We start from the raw sequence: 17,936 nt of genomic DNA on the forward strand, positions 1-17,936 counted from the left end.
CTTGGCAACATTCTTTGTCAGTGGTGCCTTAAAATGTGTGGCCTAGAATTGGTAGTAGCATTATAAATTATGGGTCATACTAGGAGTGCTATTTCACACAGTCAAGATACTATATAGATTATGTCCAGTGTATATAAAACTACAGCTCTGGATTTCCCATTTGACCCCTCAGTACCCACCCTCCAACCCCTTCAGACTGCCTCTAGGAGAATCTTAAAATTGCCAATGCAGTAATCACTCCCTATCCCTGCAAAAAGACAAAAAAAAAAAAAAAATCCTGGAATCACTCGTGCAGTAACCCCACATGTCCAGGTTAGGTCTCTGTGTTGCTGTGGATAGAGAAAAGAATGAATTCCATTCAAAAATGTGTAAGGTTTATACATACTAAAGATATGCTTAAGAGGGAGGAGAGTAAAAGTTTTGAGGAATAGTGGGTAGGACAGTTTAAGTTGGGAAGAGAAGGGTCTGTACAGTGTGAAAAGATTGGAGCAAATACAAAAAGTGATAAATATTGTCGAAGCCTGTGAATTGGGTCTCTCTCTTTAAGCAGTTTTATTAAGATATAGATACATATAAAACTCACCTGTTTTTATAATGAATTTTAGAAAATTTACACAGTTGTGCAACTATCATCACAGTACAGTTCTAGAACATTTACATCACTTCAGAAAGGTCCCTTTTGCCCATTTGTAGTCAATCCCCATTCTCCCCACCACCCCCAACCCAGGGCCGCACCACATGGCACGTGGCATCTTAATTCCCTGCCCAGGGATCGAACCTGTGCCCCCTGCAGTGGAAGCTCAGTCTTAACTGCTGGACTGCCAGGGAATTCCTTCAATCCCCATTCTTATCCCCAGCCCCACTAACCTTCTTTGTCTCTATAGATTTGCCCTTTTTTGACATTTCCTATCAATGGAATCATACGACAGTGTTTTTTTCCATTGCCACCTTTCACTTATACTGTTTTTCTTGAGGTTCATTCATGTTGTGGTGTGAATCAGTACTTTGTTCCTTTTTATTGCTGAATAGTATTACATTATGTAGCCATATCCCATTTTGTTTATCCTTTTACCATAGTTGATGGATATTTGAATGTTTCTACTTTTTGATTAGTGTGAATAATGCTGCTTTAAACATTTGTGTACAGTCTTTTTGTGGACATATGTTTTCATTTCTCTTGGTAGATACGTAGGCATGCGATCACTGGTTTGTAAGATCATTTTATGTTTAACTTTTAAAGAAACTGTCAAAATGTTTTCCAACATTTCTGTATTATTTTATATTCCCACTAGCAATGTATGAGGGTTCCAGTTTTCCCCCCAGTCTTGTCAGGACTTGTTTTTATCTTTTTGATTATAGCCATTATAGTGGGTATAAAGTGGCATTTCATTATTATTATTTATTTATTTATTTTTTGCGGTACGCGGGCCTCTCACTGCCGTGGCCTCTCCCATTGCGGAGCACAGGCTCCGGATGCGCAGGCTCAGCAGCCATGGCTCACGGGCCCAGCCGCTCCACGGCATGTGGGATCTTCCCAGACCGGGGCACGAACCCGTGTCCCCTGCATCGGCAGACAGACTCTCAACCACTGCGCCACCAGGGAAGCCCTCATTATGGTTTTAATTTACATTTGCCTAATTACTAAGGATGTTGAACATCTTTTTATATGGTTATTTGCCATTCTGTTTCTTCTTCACTGAATTGTTTGTTCACTTTTTGCCTAGCTTTTAGTTGGGTTATTTGTCTTGTTTTATAGATTAGCATATGATCTGTACCACAGAATATTCATATGTGCTTAAGAAGACTTTATTCAGCTGTTGTATGGAGTGTTCAGTAGATGTCTTTTAGGTCTAATGAGTTTGTAATATTGTTTGTCTTCTATATCCTTGTTGATTTTTTTACCTACACTTGTTCTATTCCATTATCAAAAGTAGGGCATTGAAGTCTCCAACTTCAGTTTATCCTCATCTGTGGATTTTGTTTTTATTAATTTGCCTATTTGCTGCAATTTATTTGTGATCCCCAAATCAGTACTTTTGGTGCCCTCACGGTCATTTGTGGAAATGCACAGAGCAGTAAAAAATGAGTCTCCTAACATGCACATTTCCAACTGAAGTCGTACAAGGTGATGCTCTGCGTTGTTTTAGTGCTGGTTACAGAAATGACCAGAGGAAGGAAGTGGTAGGAGGCAGTGCAGTATAGGGCAAGAAGCTCTGGCTCTGGGCCGGTTGGAGGGATATGAATCCCAAGTCTAGCACATGGTATTGGGGCAGCCTCAGTAAAGTCACCTCAACACTTCTGAAGCTCATTTTCTCTTTTGTAAAATAGAGAAAATAGAATCTGATAAGTTATTTTTAGGATTTAAGATTCAAGGGTTCAACATGAGTAAATTTACTCCAGCAATTTTGTAGAACTCAGCTGCCATGAGTAACAAGAGTTGACTGTATTATTTGTTTTTTTGTCCTTTCAGTTCTATGGTGAAATATTATATACAATGGAATTCTATTCAGCCATAAAAAAGAATGAAATCTTGCCATTTATGGTAACATGGATGGACCTTGAGGGCATTTTACTAAGTGAAATAAGTCAGAGAAAGACATCATATGATCTCATTTATGTACGGACTTTAAAAACAAAAACGCTGAGATCAGCTCAGTGCTTTGTGACCACCTAGAGGGGTGGGATAGGGAGGGTGGGAGGGAGACGCAAGAGGGAGGAGATATGGCGACATATGTATGCATATAGCTGATTCACTTTGTTATACAGCAGAAACTAACACAACATTGTAAAGCAATTATATTCCAATAAAGATGTTAAAAAAAAAAAAGAAAAAAAACCCCAAAACCCTAAGCTTATAGACACAGAGAACAAATTGGTAGTTTCAGAGGTGTGGAGGTCAGGGGAGGGCAAAACAGGTGAAGGATGTCAAAAGGTACAAATTTCTAGTTATGAAATAAATGTCATGAGGATAGTAATGTATAGCATGGTGGCTATAGTTGATAATATAGTATTGCATATTTGAAAGTTGCTAGGAGAGTAGATCTTAAAAGCCCTCATCACAAGGGAAAGAATTTTTTTTCTAACTATATATGATGATGGGTGTTGACTTACTGTGGTGATCATTTAGCAATATATATAAATATTGAATCATTATGTTGTACACTTGAAACTAATATAATGTTATATGTCAGTTGTACCTCAATTATAAAAAGAGTTTTTAGAAAAAGATCAAATAAAAGAAAGCAACATTGAGAGATCATTGGAATACGCAAATGAGAGCCACGTCTCTTTTTTCTGAGGGAATGGGGTAGGGGGAAGGATGTTGATGGTCTATCTGTGATGGCATTTTTACATAAAGGGAAGAGCCTCCCTTGCATTGTTCTGACTGAAGTGGGAACTTCAAAACAAATCTTAGTTTTGTGAAACATCTTTCTTTAAAGGAGTTCTGCAAACGGATTGTAGAACAAATTGTGTATCTAAAGTTACTATATAAGATTTGCATTTAATCAAACCCTCTGTCTTCTTCCAGTCAAAGGCAAACAGCTAGTCACATTATTGCACTGAGTCATTCTTTTAAAGAGAACCCACTCTAGGAAGCACTTGATGCTAATGACATGTTCTTTTTACCCATTAAAGCAGTGGGTGACAATAATTTAAAAAAATACTCAGGGGTTCAGTATTAGCTAATTCAGTGCAGTGACGTTATAGAATATAACTGCCAAGAGTAGTAGGAATTGGCTATATTTCTTTTTCTCCCTTCAGTTCTGTTGGTTTTTGCTTCATGTATTTTAGGACATTTTGTTGGGTACATATATGTTTATAGTTGTTATGTTCCTGATAATTTCATCCTTTCATCATTATAAAATATCCCTCTTTGTCTCTTTAAAACAATTTTTAGTTTAGTGTATTTTGTTTGATGTTAGTATAGCCATTGCAGCTTTATTATGCTTACTGTTTTCATGGTATATCTTTTTCCATCTTATTTTCAACCTGTTTGTTTTTGGATCTAAAGTATGTCTCTTGGAGGTAGCATTTGGTTGGATTGAAGAAGAAAAAAAAATCCACTCCTACCATCTCTCCCTTTTGATAGGAGTATTTAATCCAGTCACTCTTAATATTAGATAGTTGGATTTATGCCTGCCGTTTTGCTGTTGGGTTTTTGTATGTCTTCCTCAAAAAATTTTTTTTTCTGTTTCTCCTTTACTGCCTTATTTTGCAGTATGTCAGTATACGGTAGTACAGTTGTCCCTTGGTATATGTGGGGGATTGGTTCCAGGATCACCTGTGGATACCAAAATCTTCAGATGCTCAACTCCCTTATATAAAGTCATGTAGTATTTGCATGTAATCTGTACATATCCTCCTGTATACTTTAAATCATCTCTTGATTACTTACAATACCTAATACAATGTAGGTGTTAATGTAAATAGTTGCAAGCATTTGGCAAATTCAAGTTTTGCCTTTTGGAACTTTCTGGAATTTTTTTTAAGAAATATTTTTGATCCTCTGTTGGTTGCATCTATGGATGCAGAACCCATGGATACAGAGGGAGTACTGTATACCATTTTAATTCCATTTTTTTATACTTTAAAAATTATTTTGCCAGTGGTTGCTGTATGGGTTACAATATGCATTTTAATTTAATACTGTCTACTTCAGATTAATCACAATTCTGGTAAAATATAGGAACAGTGCTTCAGTATAGCTCTATTCCTTTGTTTCTGATAAGTCAGCTGCGAATCTTATTGTGGTTCCTTTCTATGTGCTTAGTTCTTTTTCTCTTGTTGCTTTTAAGATTTTTCTGTTGCTCTTTGGCTTTTAAGAGTTTGACTCTGATGTCTCTGGGTGTTGATATCCTTGTGTTTATCTTAGTTGGCGCTTGTTGTGATTCTTGGCTGTGTAGATGAACATTTTTCATCAAATTTGGGATGTTTGACCATAGTTTCTTCAAATTTTCTTTCTGTTCTCCTTACTCCTTCTGGGAGTCCCAGTATATATATGTTTCCAGAGCCCTGAATGATTGTTACTGATAACATTGTCCAGTTTTATGCTTGCTCAGTTATAGTTACAGTTCTCGGCTGTTACAAAAGTCCCTGAGTCTCCTTTCAGTGTTTTTCAAGAAACTGAAAGAATGGGATTTATTTTTTAGAATTATTTTTAGTTGTTGAATTGTCTTTTTGTATGTTAAACATCATAGAGTTGATTCATGGATCATAGCTTCTGTTGGGTTACTCAGAAATAGGTAAAATATACCACTACTAGTTTTATTTTAATGTTTTACCCTTTGAGGTCATATATCTAATTCATAGCTTATTAAAAATCTTTAGAATAATTTTAAAATTAAATATAATTCTTCTATGGATAAACAAGAAAAGAAATTGTTCAGTCCTTCCAGTTTTTCTGTGTATAATTTACATAACTGAAAAAACTTGGGGTCTTTTCACTGCTCATCCTATTTTGAAACCGTTTTTCTTCTACCCACAATATACATATCACTACTTTTTTCATTAGCTGTTCTTCTGTAGTAGCCATTTGAATTTTTTTTAAAGAATTGCTCTGAAAGGGCCTGTCTCAATTAAATAAATTGAATCAACAGTTAATGACCTTCCAACACAAAGTACCAGGACCAGATGGGTTCATTGGTAAATTTAACCAAATATTTAAGGAAGGAATTATACCAATTCTCTATAGTCTTTTTCAGAAGATAGCAGAGGGAAGCCTTACCAGCATTACCCTAATACCAAAACCAGACAAAAGCATTACAAGAAAACGACAGACCAGTACTTCCCATGAACATACATATAAAAATCCTCATAAAATATTAGCAAATCGAATCCAGCAAGGTATAAAAAGAATTATACACCACAACCAAGTGAGATTTAGCTCAGGTATTCAAGGCTGGTTCAGCGTTTCAAGATCAATTAATGTAAAGTCAAAATTTTGACAAGGTCAAATTTTATCATTCATGATAAAAAAAACCTCTCAGTAAACTAGGCATAGAGAGGAACTTCATCAACATGTTAAAGAACATCTACAAAACCTCCTACAGCTAACATCATACTTAATGATGTGAAGGTCAAAGCTGTTTCACTAAGGTCAGGAACAAGGAAAGGGTGTCCACTCTCACCACTGCTTTTCAGCATTGTACTGGAAAATCCTACCTGATGCAACAAGAGAAGAAAAGGAAATAAAAGGTGTATAGATTAGGAAGGCAGAAGTAAAACTGTCTTTGATCACAGATGACCTGATCATCTATGTAGAAAATCTGAAAGAATTGACAGTCTCATGGAACTAATGAGCATTTATAGCAGGATTGCAGGATACAAAGTTAGTAATCAAAAGTCAGTCACGGGCTTCCCTGGTGGCGCAGTGGTTGAGAGTCCGCCTGCCAATGCAGGGGACACGGGTTCGTGCCCCGGTCTGGGAAGATCCCACATGCCGCAGAGCGACTAGGCCTGTGAGCCATGGCCACTGAGCCTGTGCGTCCGGGGACTGTGCGTCTGGAGCCTGTGCTCCGCAACGGGAGAGGCCACAACAGTGAGAGACCCGCGTACCACAAAAAAAAAAAAAAAAAAATTCGTATATATCAGCAGTGAACAAATAGAATTTGAAATTTAAAATACAATACCATTTACATTAACACCACAAAAAATGAAATACTTAGGTATAAATCTAACAATATGAAAAGGTCTATATGAGGAAAATAACAAAACTCTGATGAAAGATAGCAAAGATGAGCTAAATAAATGGAGAGATATTCCATGTCTATGGATAGGAAGACTTAAAATTGTAAAGGTATCAGTCCTTTCCAACTTGATCTATAGATTCATTGCAGTCTCAATCAAAATCAAAGTAAGTTATTTTGTGGATCTCGACAAACTGATTCTAACATTTGTTTAAATAGAGAGGCAAAAGACCCAGAATAGCCAACACAGTTTTGAAAGGAAACAACAAAGTTGGAGGACCGACATTACCCACCTTCAAGACTTACTGTAAAATTACAGTGATCAAGACAGTGCAGTATTGGTGAAAGAACAGACAAATAGGTCAATGGAACAGAATACAGTGCTCAGAAATAGGCCCATATAAATATAGTCAGCTGATATTCAACAAAGGAGCAAAGACAGTAGTACAAAGCAGCAGAGATAGGGTTTTCAACAAATGGTGCTGAAACAATTGGACAACCACATGGGAAAAAAAATCTAGACACATCTCACACCCTTCACAAAAATTAATTCAAAATGGACCACACACCTAAACATAGAATGTAAAACTATAACGCTCCTAAAAGATAACATAGGAAAAAATCTAGATGGCCTTGGGTATGGTGGTAACCTTTTGAGTTCAACACCATGATCCATGAATTGGTAAGCTGGACTTCTTTAAAAATAAAAACTTCTGCTCTGCGAAAGACAATGTCAAGAAAATGAGAAGACAGCCGTAGACAGGGGAAAATACTTGTAAAAGACACATCTGTTAAAGGACTGTTATCCAAAATATACACAGAACTCTTAAAAATTTAACAGTAAGAAAATGAACGATCTGATTAAAAAATACACTGACTTTAGCAGACACTCCACCAAAGAAGACATACAGATGGCAAATGAGCACATGCAAAGATGCTCCTCTTTCATCAGGGAAATGCAAATCAAAACAACGATGAGATTGCATTACATGCCTATTGGAATGGTCAAAATCCAGAACACTGATAACACCAAATGCTGACAAGGATGTGGAGCAACAGGAATTCTCATTCACCGCTGGTGGGAATGCAAGAAGGTACAGCCACTTCGGAAGACAGTTTCATAGTTTCTTAAAAAACTCAGCGTACTCTTCCCATATGATCCAGCAGTCATGTTCCCTGGCATTTATCCAAAGGAGTTGAAAACATGTCCACACAAAAACCTGCACACGGGTGATTATAGCAGCTTTATTCATAATTGCTCAAACCTGGAATGAACCAATGGGCTAATGACAAATGAAAGAAAATGGATAAATCTTAATGCTGAGTGAAAGAATCTAAATTTTATAAAACAGTACATCCTGTATCTTTTTTTATATGAAGTTCTAGAAAATGAAAACTATGTAATAACAGAAGGCACATCATGGGTTGTCTGGGCAGTGGGTTGTGGGAGCTGAGAAAAAGAGGGATTAAAAAGGGGCATAAAGAAACTTTTTTTTTTTTTAAAAGAAACTTTTTGGGTTGATGTGTTTGTTATCTTGGCAGTGCTGATGGATTCATAGATGTACATTTAAGTTTAAATTCATTGAACTCTATATACTTCAAATATGTTTAGTTTACTATATTTCATACATATCTCAAAGCTGTAAAAGACAAATTAACTGATAAACTTACATTACCTTATTGGTAACATAATAATTTAATTTTCTGTGCCAGTGATTTATTACTCTAAAAGAATTGATAGCTCTTTTTACAAAATGAAGGATAATCTAAAACTGTTCAAAAATAAAAAGTTTACTTTTTGAAATGAAAGATGAGTTGTTCCTAAGTGTAACCAAGTGTTCTGAACAGTCAGTTGATAACTTTAGGGATCACATTAGCAGAACCTTCGTTAATATCAGGCAGGAAGGAGACTTGCCATTTGGCTTGGAGATTCTTCTTTTTTTCTTCCCCCACCCTTTTGGTAACCTACTTTTCTGATGTTATCTTACCATAGAGGACATACGGGGAACCCTTCCCTGAATGCCTCAGTGCCTACTATGGAAATTAAAAATGGGAAGGCAAGGTCTTTGAGTAAGAAAATACATCAGTTTTTAGGTGTTACCCTTGGTATTCTCACCTGTGTACCTGGTGTTAGTTATCCTAACTTTTCAGATTTTTTTTTGCTTGTTTATAAATTCAGGTAGTATTATCATTTCTTGTATTTCTGTTTCAGTTATTCTTCATAGTACTATTAACAGTTAATTGTATATAATCACTTCTTTATAATTGGTATGTGAACAGTTTTAGATTTTCACCTGAGTCTGCTTTTAGACATGGGAAAGATTGATACTAATATTTTCTTAAATGTATTAACTATTTTTATTATTTGACTTTAGGTCCATTGCAAAAGAACTTGCAGACTGGCTTATAAGCAACAATGTGGTAGAGCATATATTTGGACCAAATTTACATATTGAGGTTTGTGGACTAATATGTGACTTATCTGCTCTATTAAGAGAGAAGAATGCTTTTAAAAATTAACTGTAATAAGTTTTTCTTTTCCAGATTATCAAACAGTGCCAAGTGATTTTGAATTTTTTGGCAGCAGAAGGGCGACTGAGTACTCAGCATATTGACTGCATTTGGGCTGCAGCACAGGTAATATCAACAGCTTAACATAAGTGCTTCTTTATTATTTGTTCCGTTCTAAGTTCTTTACTCCCCTATAAGGTACGTTCTATTATTATCCTCATTTGTCGCTAAAGAAACCATGCCATGGGAAAAGTTGGGGATCAAATCTAAGAAATCTGGCTTCAGAGTCCATGTCTTATCTTACTGTACTACTGGTACAATCGAAGGAAATGAGAGTCAGTCTGTTAGAGGTTCTTGGTTTATTAAGAGATAGTTTCCTATTAATTTATACAATCAATGCTTCTGTCCTGAACATTGTATTCATATGTTTTTTTCTATTATACTATTTTCTTCTTTAATTTAATTTTTTGAATAGGCACATATCCATATAGTTCAAATTTCAAAAAGTAGATATAAAAGGATATGCTATACATTTTCCCCCTTCTGCCTATGTCTCCCATGCATGCAGTTCCTAACCTCTCAGGTGCATCATAGATTTTCTATATAAATTGCCAATTGTAAACATTTCTCTTCCCTGTCCTCTTTTCCACAGATGTATCATACTAAACGGATTTGGCTTTTTTTCACTAACAGTTTGTCCTGGAGATTATTATTCCATGTCAATATATAAAACACATTTTTTCTTTTTTAGGACTGTATAGTGTTTCATTATATGCATGAACCATAATTTATTTAACCAGTTCCTGTTCATAGGCACTATTTTTTCCAATCTTTTTTATTATAAACAATGCTACAATAAGTAACTTATAGTAGTCAGCTAATCCATATGCAAAACTATTACATAGGATACATTCCTACTTATAAGTAGTATTGTCAGGTTAAAGTAAGTGTGGTTTACTTGTGGTAGCTAATGGTGTGATAGTGCCACTTTCACCTTATTCTCCTCAATAATTTTTTTTTAACATCTTTATTGGAGTATAATTGCTTTACAACGTTGTGTTAGTTTATGCTGAATAACAAAGTGAATCAGCTATATGTATATATATATCCCCATATCCCCTTCCTCTCGTGTCTCTCTCCCACCCTCCCTATCCCATCCCTCTAGGTGGTCACAAAGCACCGAGCTGATCTCCCTGTGCGATGCAGCTGCTTCCCACTAGCTATTTTATATTTGGTAGTGTATATATGTCAGTGCTGTCTAACTTCGTCCCAGCTTATCCTTATCCCCTCCCCGTGTTCTCAAGTCCATTCTCTATGTCTGCGTCTTTATTCCTGTCCTGCCCCTAGGTTCGTGAGAAACTTTTTTTTTACAGATTCCATATATATGTGTTAGCATGTGGTACTTGTTTTTCTCCTTCTTACTTCACTCTGTATGAGACACTCGAGGTCCATCCACCTCTCTACAAATAACTCAATTTTGTTTCTTTTTAAGGCTGAGTGTAATATTCCATTGTATATATGTGCCACATCTTTATCCATTCATCTGTTGATGGACACTTAGGTTGCTTCCATGTCCTGGCTATTGTAAATAGAGCTGCAGTGAGCATTGTGGTACATGACTCTTTTTGAATTATGGTTTTCTCAGGGTATATGCCCAGTAGTGGGATTGCTGGGTCATATGGTAGTTCTATTTTTAGTTTTTTAAGGAATCGCCATACTGTTCTCCATAGCGGCTATACTGTTCTCCATAGTGGCTATATCAATTTACATTCCCACCAACAGTGGAAGAGGGTTCCCTTTTCTCCACACCCTCTCCAGCATTATTGTTTGTAGATTTTTTGATGGTGGCCATTCTGACCGGTGTGAGGTGATAACCTCATTGTAGTTTTGATTTGCATTTCTCTAATGATTAATGATGTTGAGCATCCTTTCATGTGTTTGTTGGCAATCTGTATATCTTCTTTGGAGAAATGTCTGTTTAGGTCTTCTGCCCATTTTTGGATTGGGTTGTTGGTTTTTTTGATATTAAGCTGCATGAACTGTTTATATATTTTGGAGATTAATCCTTTGTCAGTTGCTTCGTTTGCAAATATTTTCTCCCATTTGAGGGTTGTCCTTTAGTCTTGTTTATGTTTTCCTTTGCTGTGCAAAAGCTTTTAAGTTTCATTACGTCCCATTTGTTTATTTTTGTTTTTATTTCCCTTTTTCTAGGAGGTGGGTCAAAAAGGATCTTGCTGTGATTTATGTCATAGAGTATTCTGCCTATGTTTTCCTCTGGGAGTTTGATAGTGTCTGGCCTTACATTAAGATCTTTAATCCATTTGGAGTTTAATTTTGTATATGGTGTTAGGGAGTGTTCTAATTTCATTCTTTTACATGTAGCTGCCCAGTTTTCCCACCACCACTTACTGAAGAGGCTGTCTTTTCTCCATTGTATATTATTGCCTCCTTTAACAAAGATAAGGTTATCTTTGAGAGATTATCATATCATAACATGCACATATGTTATCATACGTGCATGGGTTTATCGCTGGGCTTTCTATCCTGTTCCATTGATCTTCATTTCTCTTTTTGTGCCAGTACCATACGGTCTTGATTACTGTAGCTTTGTAGTATAACTACAAAGTCTTAAGTCTGAAGTCAGGGAGCCTGATTCCTCTAGCTCTGTTTTTCTTTTTCTTTTTTTTTTTTGCGGTACGCAGGCCTCTCACTGTTGTGGCCTCTCCCGTTGCGGAGCACAGGCTCCAGGCGCGCAGGCTCAGCGGCCATGACTCATGGGCCCAGCTGCTCCGCGGCATGTGGGATCTTCCCGGACCTGGGCACGAACCCGTGTCCCCTGCATCGGCAGTCGGACTCTCAACCACTGCGCCACCAGGGAAGCCCCTGTTTTTTTTAAGATTGCTTTGGCTATTGGAGGTCTTTTGTGTTTCCATACAAATTGCGAAATTTTTTGTTGTAGTTCTGTGAAAGATACCATTGGTAGTATGATAGGGATTGCATTGAATCTGTAGATTGCTTTGGGTAGTATAGTCATTTTCACAATGTTGATTCTTCCAATCCAAGAACATGGTATATCTCTCCATCTGTTTGTATCATCTTTAATTTCTTTCATCAGTGTCTTATGGTTTTCTGCATACAGGTCTTTTGTCTCCTTAGGTAGGTTTATTCCAAGGTATTTTATTCTTTTTGTTGCAGTGGTAAATGGGAGTGTTTCCTTAATTTCTCTTTCAGATTTTTCATCCTTAGTGTATAGGAATGCCAGAGATTTATGTGCATTAATTTTGTCTCCTGCTACTTTACCAAATTCATTGATTAGCTCTAGTAGTTTTCTGGTAGCATCTTTAGGACTCTCTGTGTATAGTATCATGTCATCTGCAAACAGTGAGTTTTACTTCTTCTTTTCCAATTTGGATTCCTTTTATTTCTTCTCTGATTGCCATGGCTAAAACTTCCAAAACTATGTTGAATAATAGTGGTGAGAGTGGGCAACTTTGTCTTGTTCCTGATCTTAGCGGAAATGGTTTCAGTTTTTCACCATTGAGAACGATGTTGGCTGTGGGTTTGGAATATATGGCCTTTATTATGTTGAGGTAGGTTCCCTCTATGCCTACTCTCTGGAGAGTTTTTATCATAAATGAGTGAATTTTGTTGAAAGTTTTTTCTTCATCTGTTGAGATTATCGTATGGTTTTTATCCTTCAATTTGTTAATATGGTGCATCACATTGATTGATTTGCGTACTTTGAAGAATCCTTGAATTCCTGGGATAAACACCTTTTAATCATGGTGTATGATCCTTTTAATGTGCTGTTGGACTCTGTTTGCTAGTAGTTTGTTGAGGATTTTTGCATCTATGTTCATCAGTGATAGTGGCCTGTAGTTTTCTTTTTTTGTGACATCTTTGTCTGGTTTTGGTATCAGGGTGTTAGCTCTTCTCTTAACGTTTGATAGAATTCACCTGTGAAGCTGTCTGGTCCAGGGCTTTTTGTTGTAGGAAGATTTTTATTCACAGTTTCAATTTCAGTGCTTGTGATTGGTCTGTTTAATATTTTCGATTTCTTCCTTGTTCAGTCTCAGAAGGTGGTTCATTTCTAAGAATTTGTCCATTTCTTCCAGGTTGTCCATTTTATTGGCATATAGTTGCTTGTAGAAATCTCTCATGATCCTTTGTATTTCTGCAGTGTCAGTTGTTACTTCTTTTTCACTTCTAATTCTGTTGATTTGAATCTTCTCCCTTTTTTTCTTGATGATTCTGGCTAATGGTTTATCAATTTTGTTTATCTTCTCAAAGAACCAGCTTTTGGTTTTATTCATCTTTGTTATTGTTTCCTTCATTTCTTTTTCATTTATTTCTGATCTGATATTTCTGATTTCTTTCCTTCTGCTAACTTTGGTTTTTTTTTGTTCTTCTTTCTCTGATTGCATTAGGTGTAAGGTTAGATTGTTTATTTGAGTTGTTTCTTGTTTCTTGAGGATTGTATTGCTATAAACTTCCCTCTTAGAACTGCTTTTGCTGCATCCCATAGGTTTTGGGTCATCTTGCTTTCACTGTCATTTGTTTCTAGGTATTTTTTGATTTCCTCTTAGATTTCTTCAGTGATCTCTTGGTTATTTAGTAGTGTATTGGTTAGCCTCCATGTGTTTGTATTTTTCATAGTTTTTTCCTGTAATTGATATCTAGTCTCATAGCTTTGTGGTTGGAAAAGATACTTGATATGATTTCAGTTTTCTTAAATTTACCAAGGCTTGATTTGTGACCGAAGAGATATGATCCATCCTGGAGAATGTTCCATGAGCACTTGAGAAGAAAGTACATTCTGTTGTTTTTGGATGGAATGTCCTGTTAATATCAATTAAGTCCATCTTGTTAAATGTGTCATTTAAAGCTTGTGTTTCCTTATTTATTTTCATTTTGGATGATCTGTTTGGTGAAAGTGGGGTGCTAAAATCCCCTACTATGATTGTGTTACTGTCAATTTCCCGTTTTATGGCTGTTAGCATTTGCCTTATGTATTGAGGTGCTCCTATGTTGGGTGCATAAATATTTACAATTGTTATATCTTCTTGGATTGATCCCTTGATCACTATGTAGTGTCCTTCTTTGTCTCTTGTAATAATCTTTAAAGTCAGTTTTGTCTGATATGAGAATTGCTGCTCCAACTTTCTTGTGATTTCCATTTGCACGGAATATCTTTTTCCATCCCCTCAGTTTCAGTCTGTATGTGTCCCTAGGTCTGAAGTGGCTCTCTTGTAGACAGCATATATATGGGTCTTGTTTTTGTATCCATTCAGCCAGTCTATGTCTTTTGGTTGAAGCATTTAATCTATTTACATTTAAGGTAATTATCAATATGTATGTTCCTATTCCCCTTTTCTTAATTGTTTTGGGTTCGTTATTGTAGGTCTTTTCCTTCTCTTGCGTTTCCTGCCTAGAGAAGTTTAGCATCTGTTGTAAAGCTTGTTTGGTGGTGCTGAGTTCTCTTAACTTTCACTTGTCTGTAAAGGTTTTAATTTCTCCACCAAATCTGAATGATATCCTTGCTGGGTAGAGTAATCTTGGTTGTAGGTTTTTCCCTTTCATCACTTTAAATATGTTCTGCCACTCCCTTCTAGCTTGCAGAGTTTCTGCTGATAGATCAGCTGTTAGCCTTATGGGGATTCCCTTGTATGTTATTTGTTGCTTTTCCCTCGCTGCTTTTAATATTTTTACTTTGTATTTAAGTTTTGATAGTTTGATTAATATGTATCTTGGCGTGTTTCTCCTTGGATTTATCCTGTATGGGACTCTCCTTCCTGGACTTGATTGACTATTTGCTTTCCTAGGTTAGGGAAGTTTTCAACTAAAATCTCTTCAAATATTTTCTCTCAAATATTTTCTTCTGACACCCCTATAATTTGAATGTTGGTGCGTTTAATGTTGTCCTAAAGGTCTCTGAGACTGTCCTCAGTTCTTCTCATTCTTTTTTATTCTGCTCTGCAGTAGTTATTTCCACTGTTTTATCTTCCAGGTCACTATCTGTTCTTCTGCCTCAGTTATTCTGCTATTGATTCCTTCTGGAGAATTTTTAATTTAATATACTGTGTTGTTCCTCATTGTTTGTTTGCTCTTTAGTTCTTCTGGCTCCTTGTTAAACGTTTCTTGTATTTCCTCCACTGTATTTCTGAGATTTTGGATCATCTTTACTGTCATTACTCTGAATTCTTTTTCAGGTAGACTGCCTGTTTCCTCTTCATATGTTTGGTCTGGTGGGTTTTTACCTTGCTCCTTCATCTGCTGCATATTTCTCTGTCTTCTCATTTTGCTTATCTTACTGTGTTTGAGGTCTCCTTTTCAGAGGCTGCAGGTTCGTAGTTCCTGTTGTTTTTGGTGTCTGCCCCCAGTGGGTGAGGTTGGTTCAGTGGCTTGTGTAGGCTTCCTGGTGGAGGGGACTGGTGCCTGTGTTCTGGTGGTGGGGCTGGATCTTGTCTTTCTGGTGGGCAGGACCGCATCCGTTGGTGTGTTTTGGGTTGTCTGTGAACTTAGTATGATTTTAGGCAGCCTCTCTGCTAATGGGTGGGGTTGTGTTCCTGTCTTGCTAGTTGTTTGGCATGGTGCATCAAGCACTGGAGCTTGCTGGCCGTTGGATGGAGCTGGGTTTTAGCATTGAGATGGAGATCTCTGGGAGAGCTCTTGCTGATTGATATTACATAGGGCTGGGGGGGTCTCTGGTGGTCCAGTGTCCTGAACTTGTCTCTCCCATCTCAGAGGCTGAGACCTGACATCAGGCTGGAGCACCAAGACTCTGTCAGCCACACAGCTTGTGGAAGGGGACCAGAGCCAGCTGAAGCGGAGAGTCCTGCAGAGAAGTGAATAGGCTGCTAGATCTTTTTTTTTCCTTCTTTTTTAAAATCATGTTCTTAAACTTCTTTTTATTTGCTAAACTGATGGGTGAAAAGTGTTTTCATTGATGTTTTAAATTCGGATTTCTTTTGTATGAATCAGGTTGAAAATCTTGTGCTTAACAACCCTTTTTGTTTCCTTTTCTGGTGATGTTTATATTCTTTGCCATTTATCAGTTGCTTTACTTAGTTTCTTTTTTGTAGGAGATCTTTATATATCAGTGAAATCAGACTTTTGTTTGTGTTATGAGTTATGCCTACATTCTGCTTTGATGTCTTCTTGCTGTTTTAGTTAAGGTGGTTTTTGCAGTTGAGTTTTAAGTTTGTGGTTTCACACTTGTGGTTGAATTTTTCATGGCCTGTGGCTTTTGTGTTATGGTTTGAAATGCATTTCAAGATTATAAGAAAATTCCCCTTTAGTTCTTTTCTGTACATTTTGTTTCAATTTTATATTTTAATCTTCAATCCAATAGGAATTTATCATGGTTCAAAGGGTCATGTACGTATCCAACATTTTCCCCCCATTTTTTGGTTATATAGTTGTCCCCATTCCATTTGTTCAGTAATTCTTCTTCTCCTCACTGATTTGAGATACCAGTTTTATCTTGACTGGGTCAATTTCTGGACTTTGTAGACTGACCTATTGGTATATCTAGTCATGATCTATATATCAGAGATTGGTAAACTTATGACCTGTGGGCTGGCCACTTGATTTTGTAAATGGTTTTCTTGCAACTTAGCCTTGCCTATTCTTTTTCATATTTTTGTCTGTGGCTGCTTCCACACTGCAGTGGCAGAGTGCAATATTTGTAACAGAGACCATATCACCTGTAATCTTAAAATATTTATTGTCTGGGCCATCAAGAAGACATTTGCTAGTCCTTGGTTTTATACTAATGTATTTTCTTTTTCCCCCTTGTGTCTATGTAATATTTCTTATTATCTGGCAAGGCTGATTGTTTCTCCTTATATTTTTTTAAAAGAATCTTTATGTCTCTTATTTTTCCATGTGAATTTTAGCATTGATTCTTCTTTAAAAATATTGTTGTTTTTACTGTTATAATGATTATTTTGAGAGGTGAAGTTGTTTTCCTATCCAAAACACGATATGCCATTTGTTTTATTTTGTTTCATTCAGCATTTCAGAGTTATTTGTGTATAGATTTTATTTCATGTTAAGCTTATTCTTAAGGATTTTTTTTTTTAGGATTTTAATTTTATTTATTATTGCTATTAAAATAGCCATTTCTCCCCTTATATTACTTGCTTTCGTCCATTATACTTTATTTCTTCCTTATACTTAATGATCATTGCATATATACTTTTTATATACTTAAGCATTTTCAAATTTTTGATTTTTAATAATTGTGTGCCTTGAAACCTAATATTGGTTGTGGTAATTTTTCAATATAGTTTTTTAAAATTCTCATATTTAATATTGTCTATTTATACATCATTATCATTTTAACACATTAATGAAGCAGTTCATATTTCAGAGTAATCCTAAAATACTTAGGAAGTTCTCTTTCATAACTTTCAGAAAATGTTCTTTTTAGTAGATTTTTAAATTTTATTTTGTTCATAGCAAGGCAAGCAAAATATGAGAACAGTGATATGGTAAGTAATATAGAATAAATAACTAAGAATAGTGAAGCACTGTTTATTGAAGGTGAAATTCATCAAATTTATAATTAATAATACGGTGTATTAAAACTTTTAGTGTTTTACCCTAGCAAGAGTTTCAAGTAACCTAATAAGGAAATGATTTAAAAATTCTGGCATAATCTGTGATACAGTCTGAAACAACTTAAAATATCTATAAAAGTTAGTTTAACAAGATTAAATAAGTATATTTTAAAGG

General features: G+C 36.0%; 1 protein-coding gene across 7 annotated transcripts in view; it reads left to right on the forward strand.

The window, feature by feature from the left end:
- Positions 1-17,936, forward strand: part of USP34 (ubiquitin specific peptidase 34) — a 231,535-nt gene that overhangs the window by 67,543 nt on the left and 146,056 nt on the right. For all 7 annotated transcript variants that reach the window (XM_067704953.1, XM_067704955.1, XM_067704952.1 and 4 more), the window contains 2 exons: positions 9,062-9,143; positions 9,231-9,323. In XM_067704953.1, coding sequence (XP_067561054.1) covers positions 9,062-9,143; positions 9,231-9,323 — 175 coding nt within the window. The remainder of the gene's footprint in view (positions 1-9,061; positions 9,144-9,230; positions 9,324-17,936) is intronic.

This window comes from Pseudorca crassidens, chromosome 14, assembly GCF_039906515.1.
Source record: "Pseudorca crassidens isolate mPseCra1 chromosome 14, mPseCra1.hap1, whole genome shotgun sequence".
NCBI lineage: Eukaryota > Metazoa > Chordata > Mammalia > Artiodactyla > Delphinidae > Pseudorca > Pseudorca crassidens.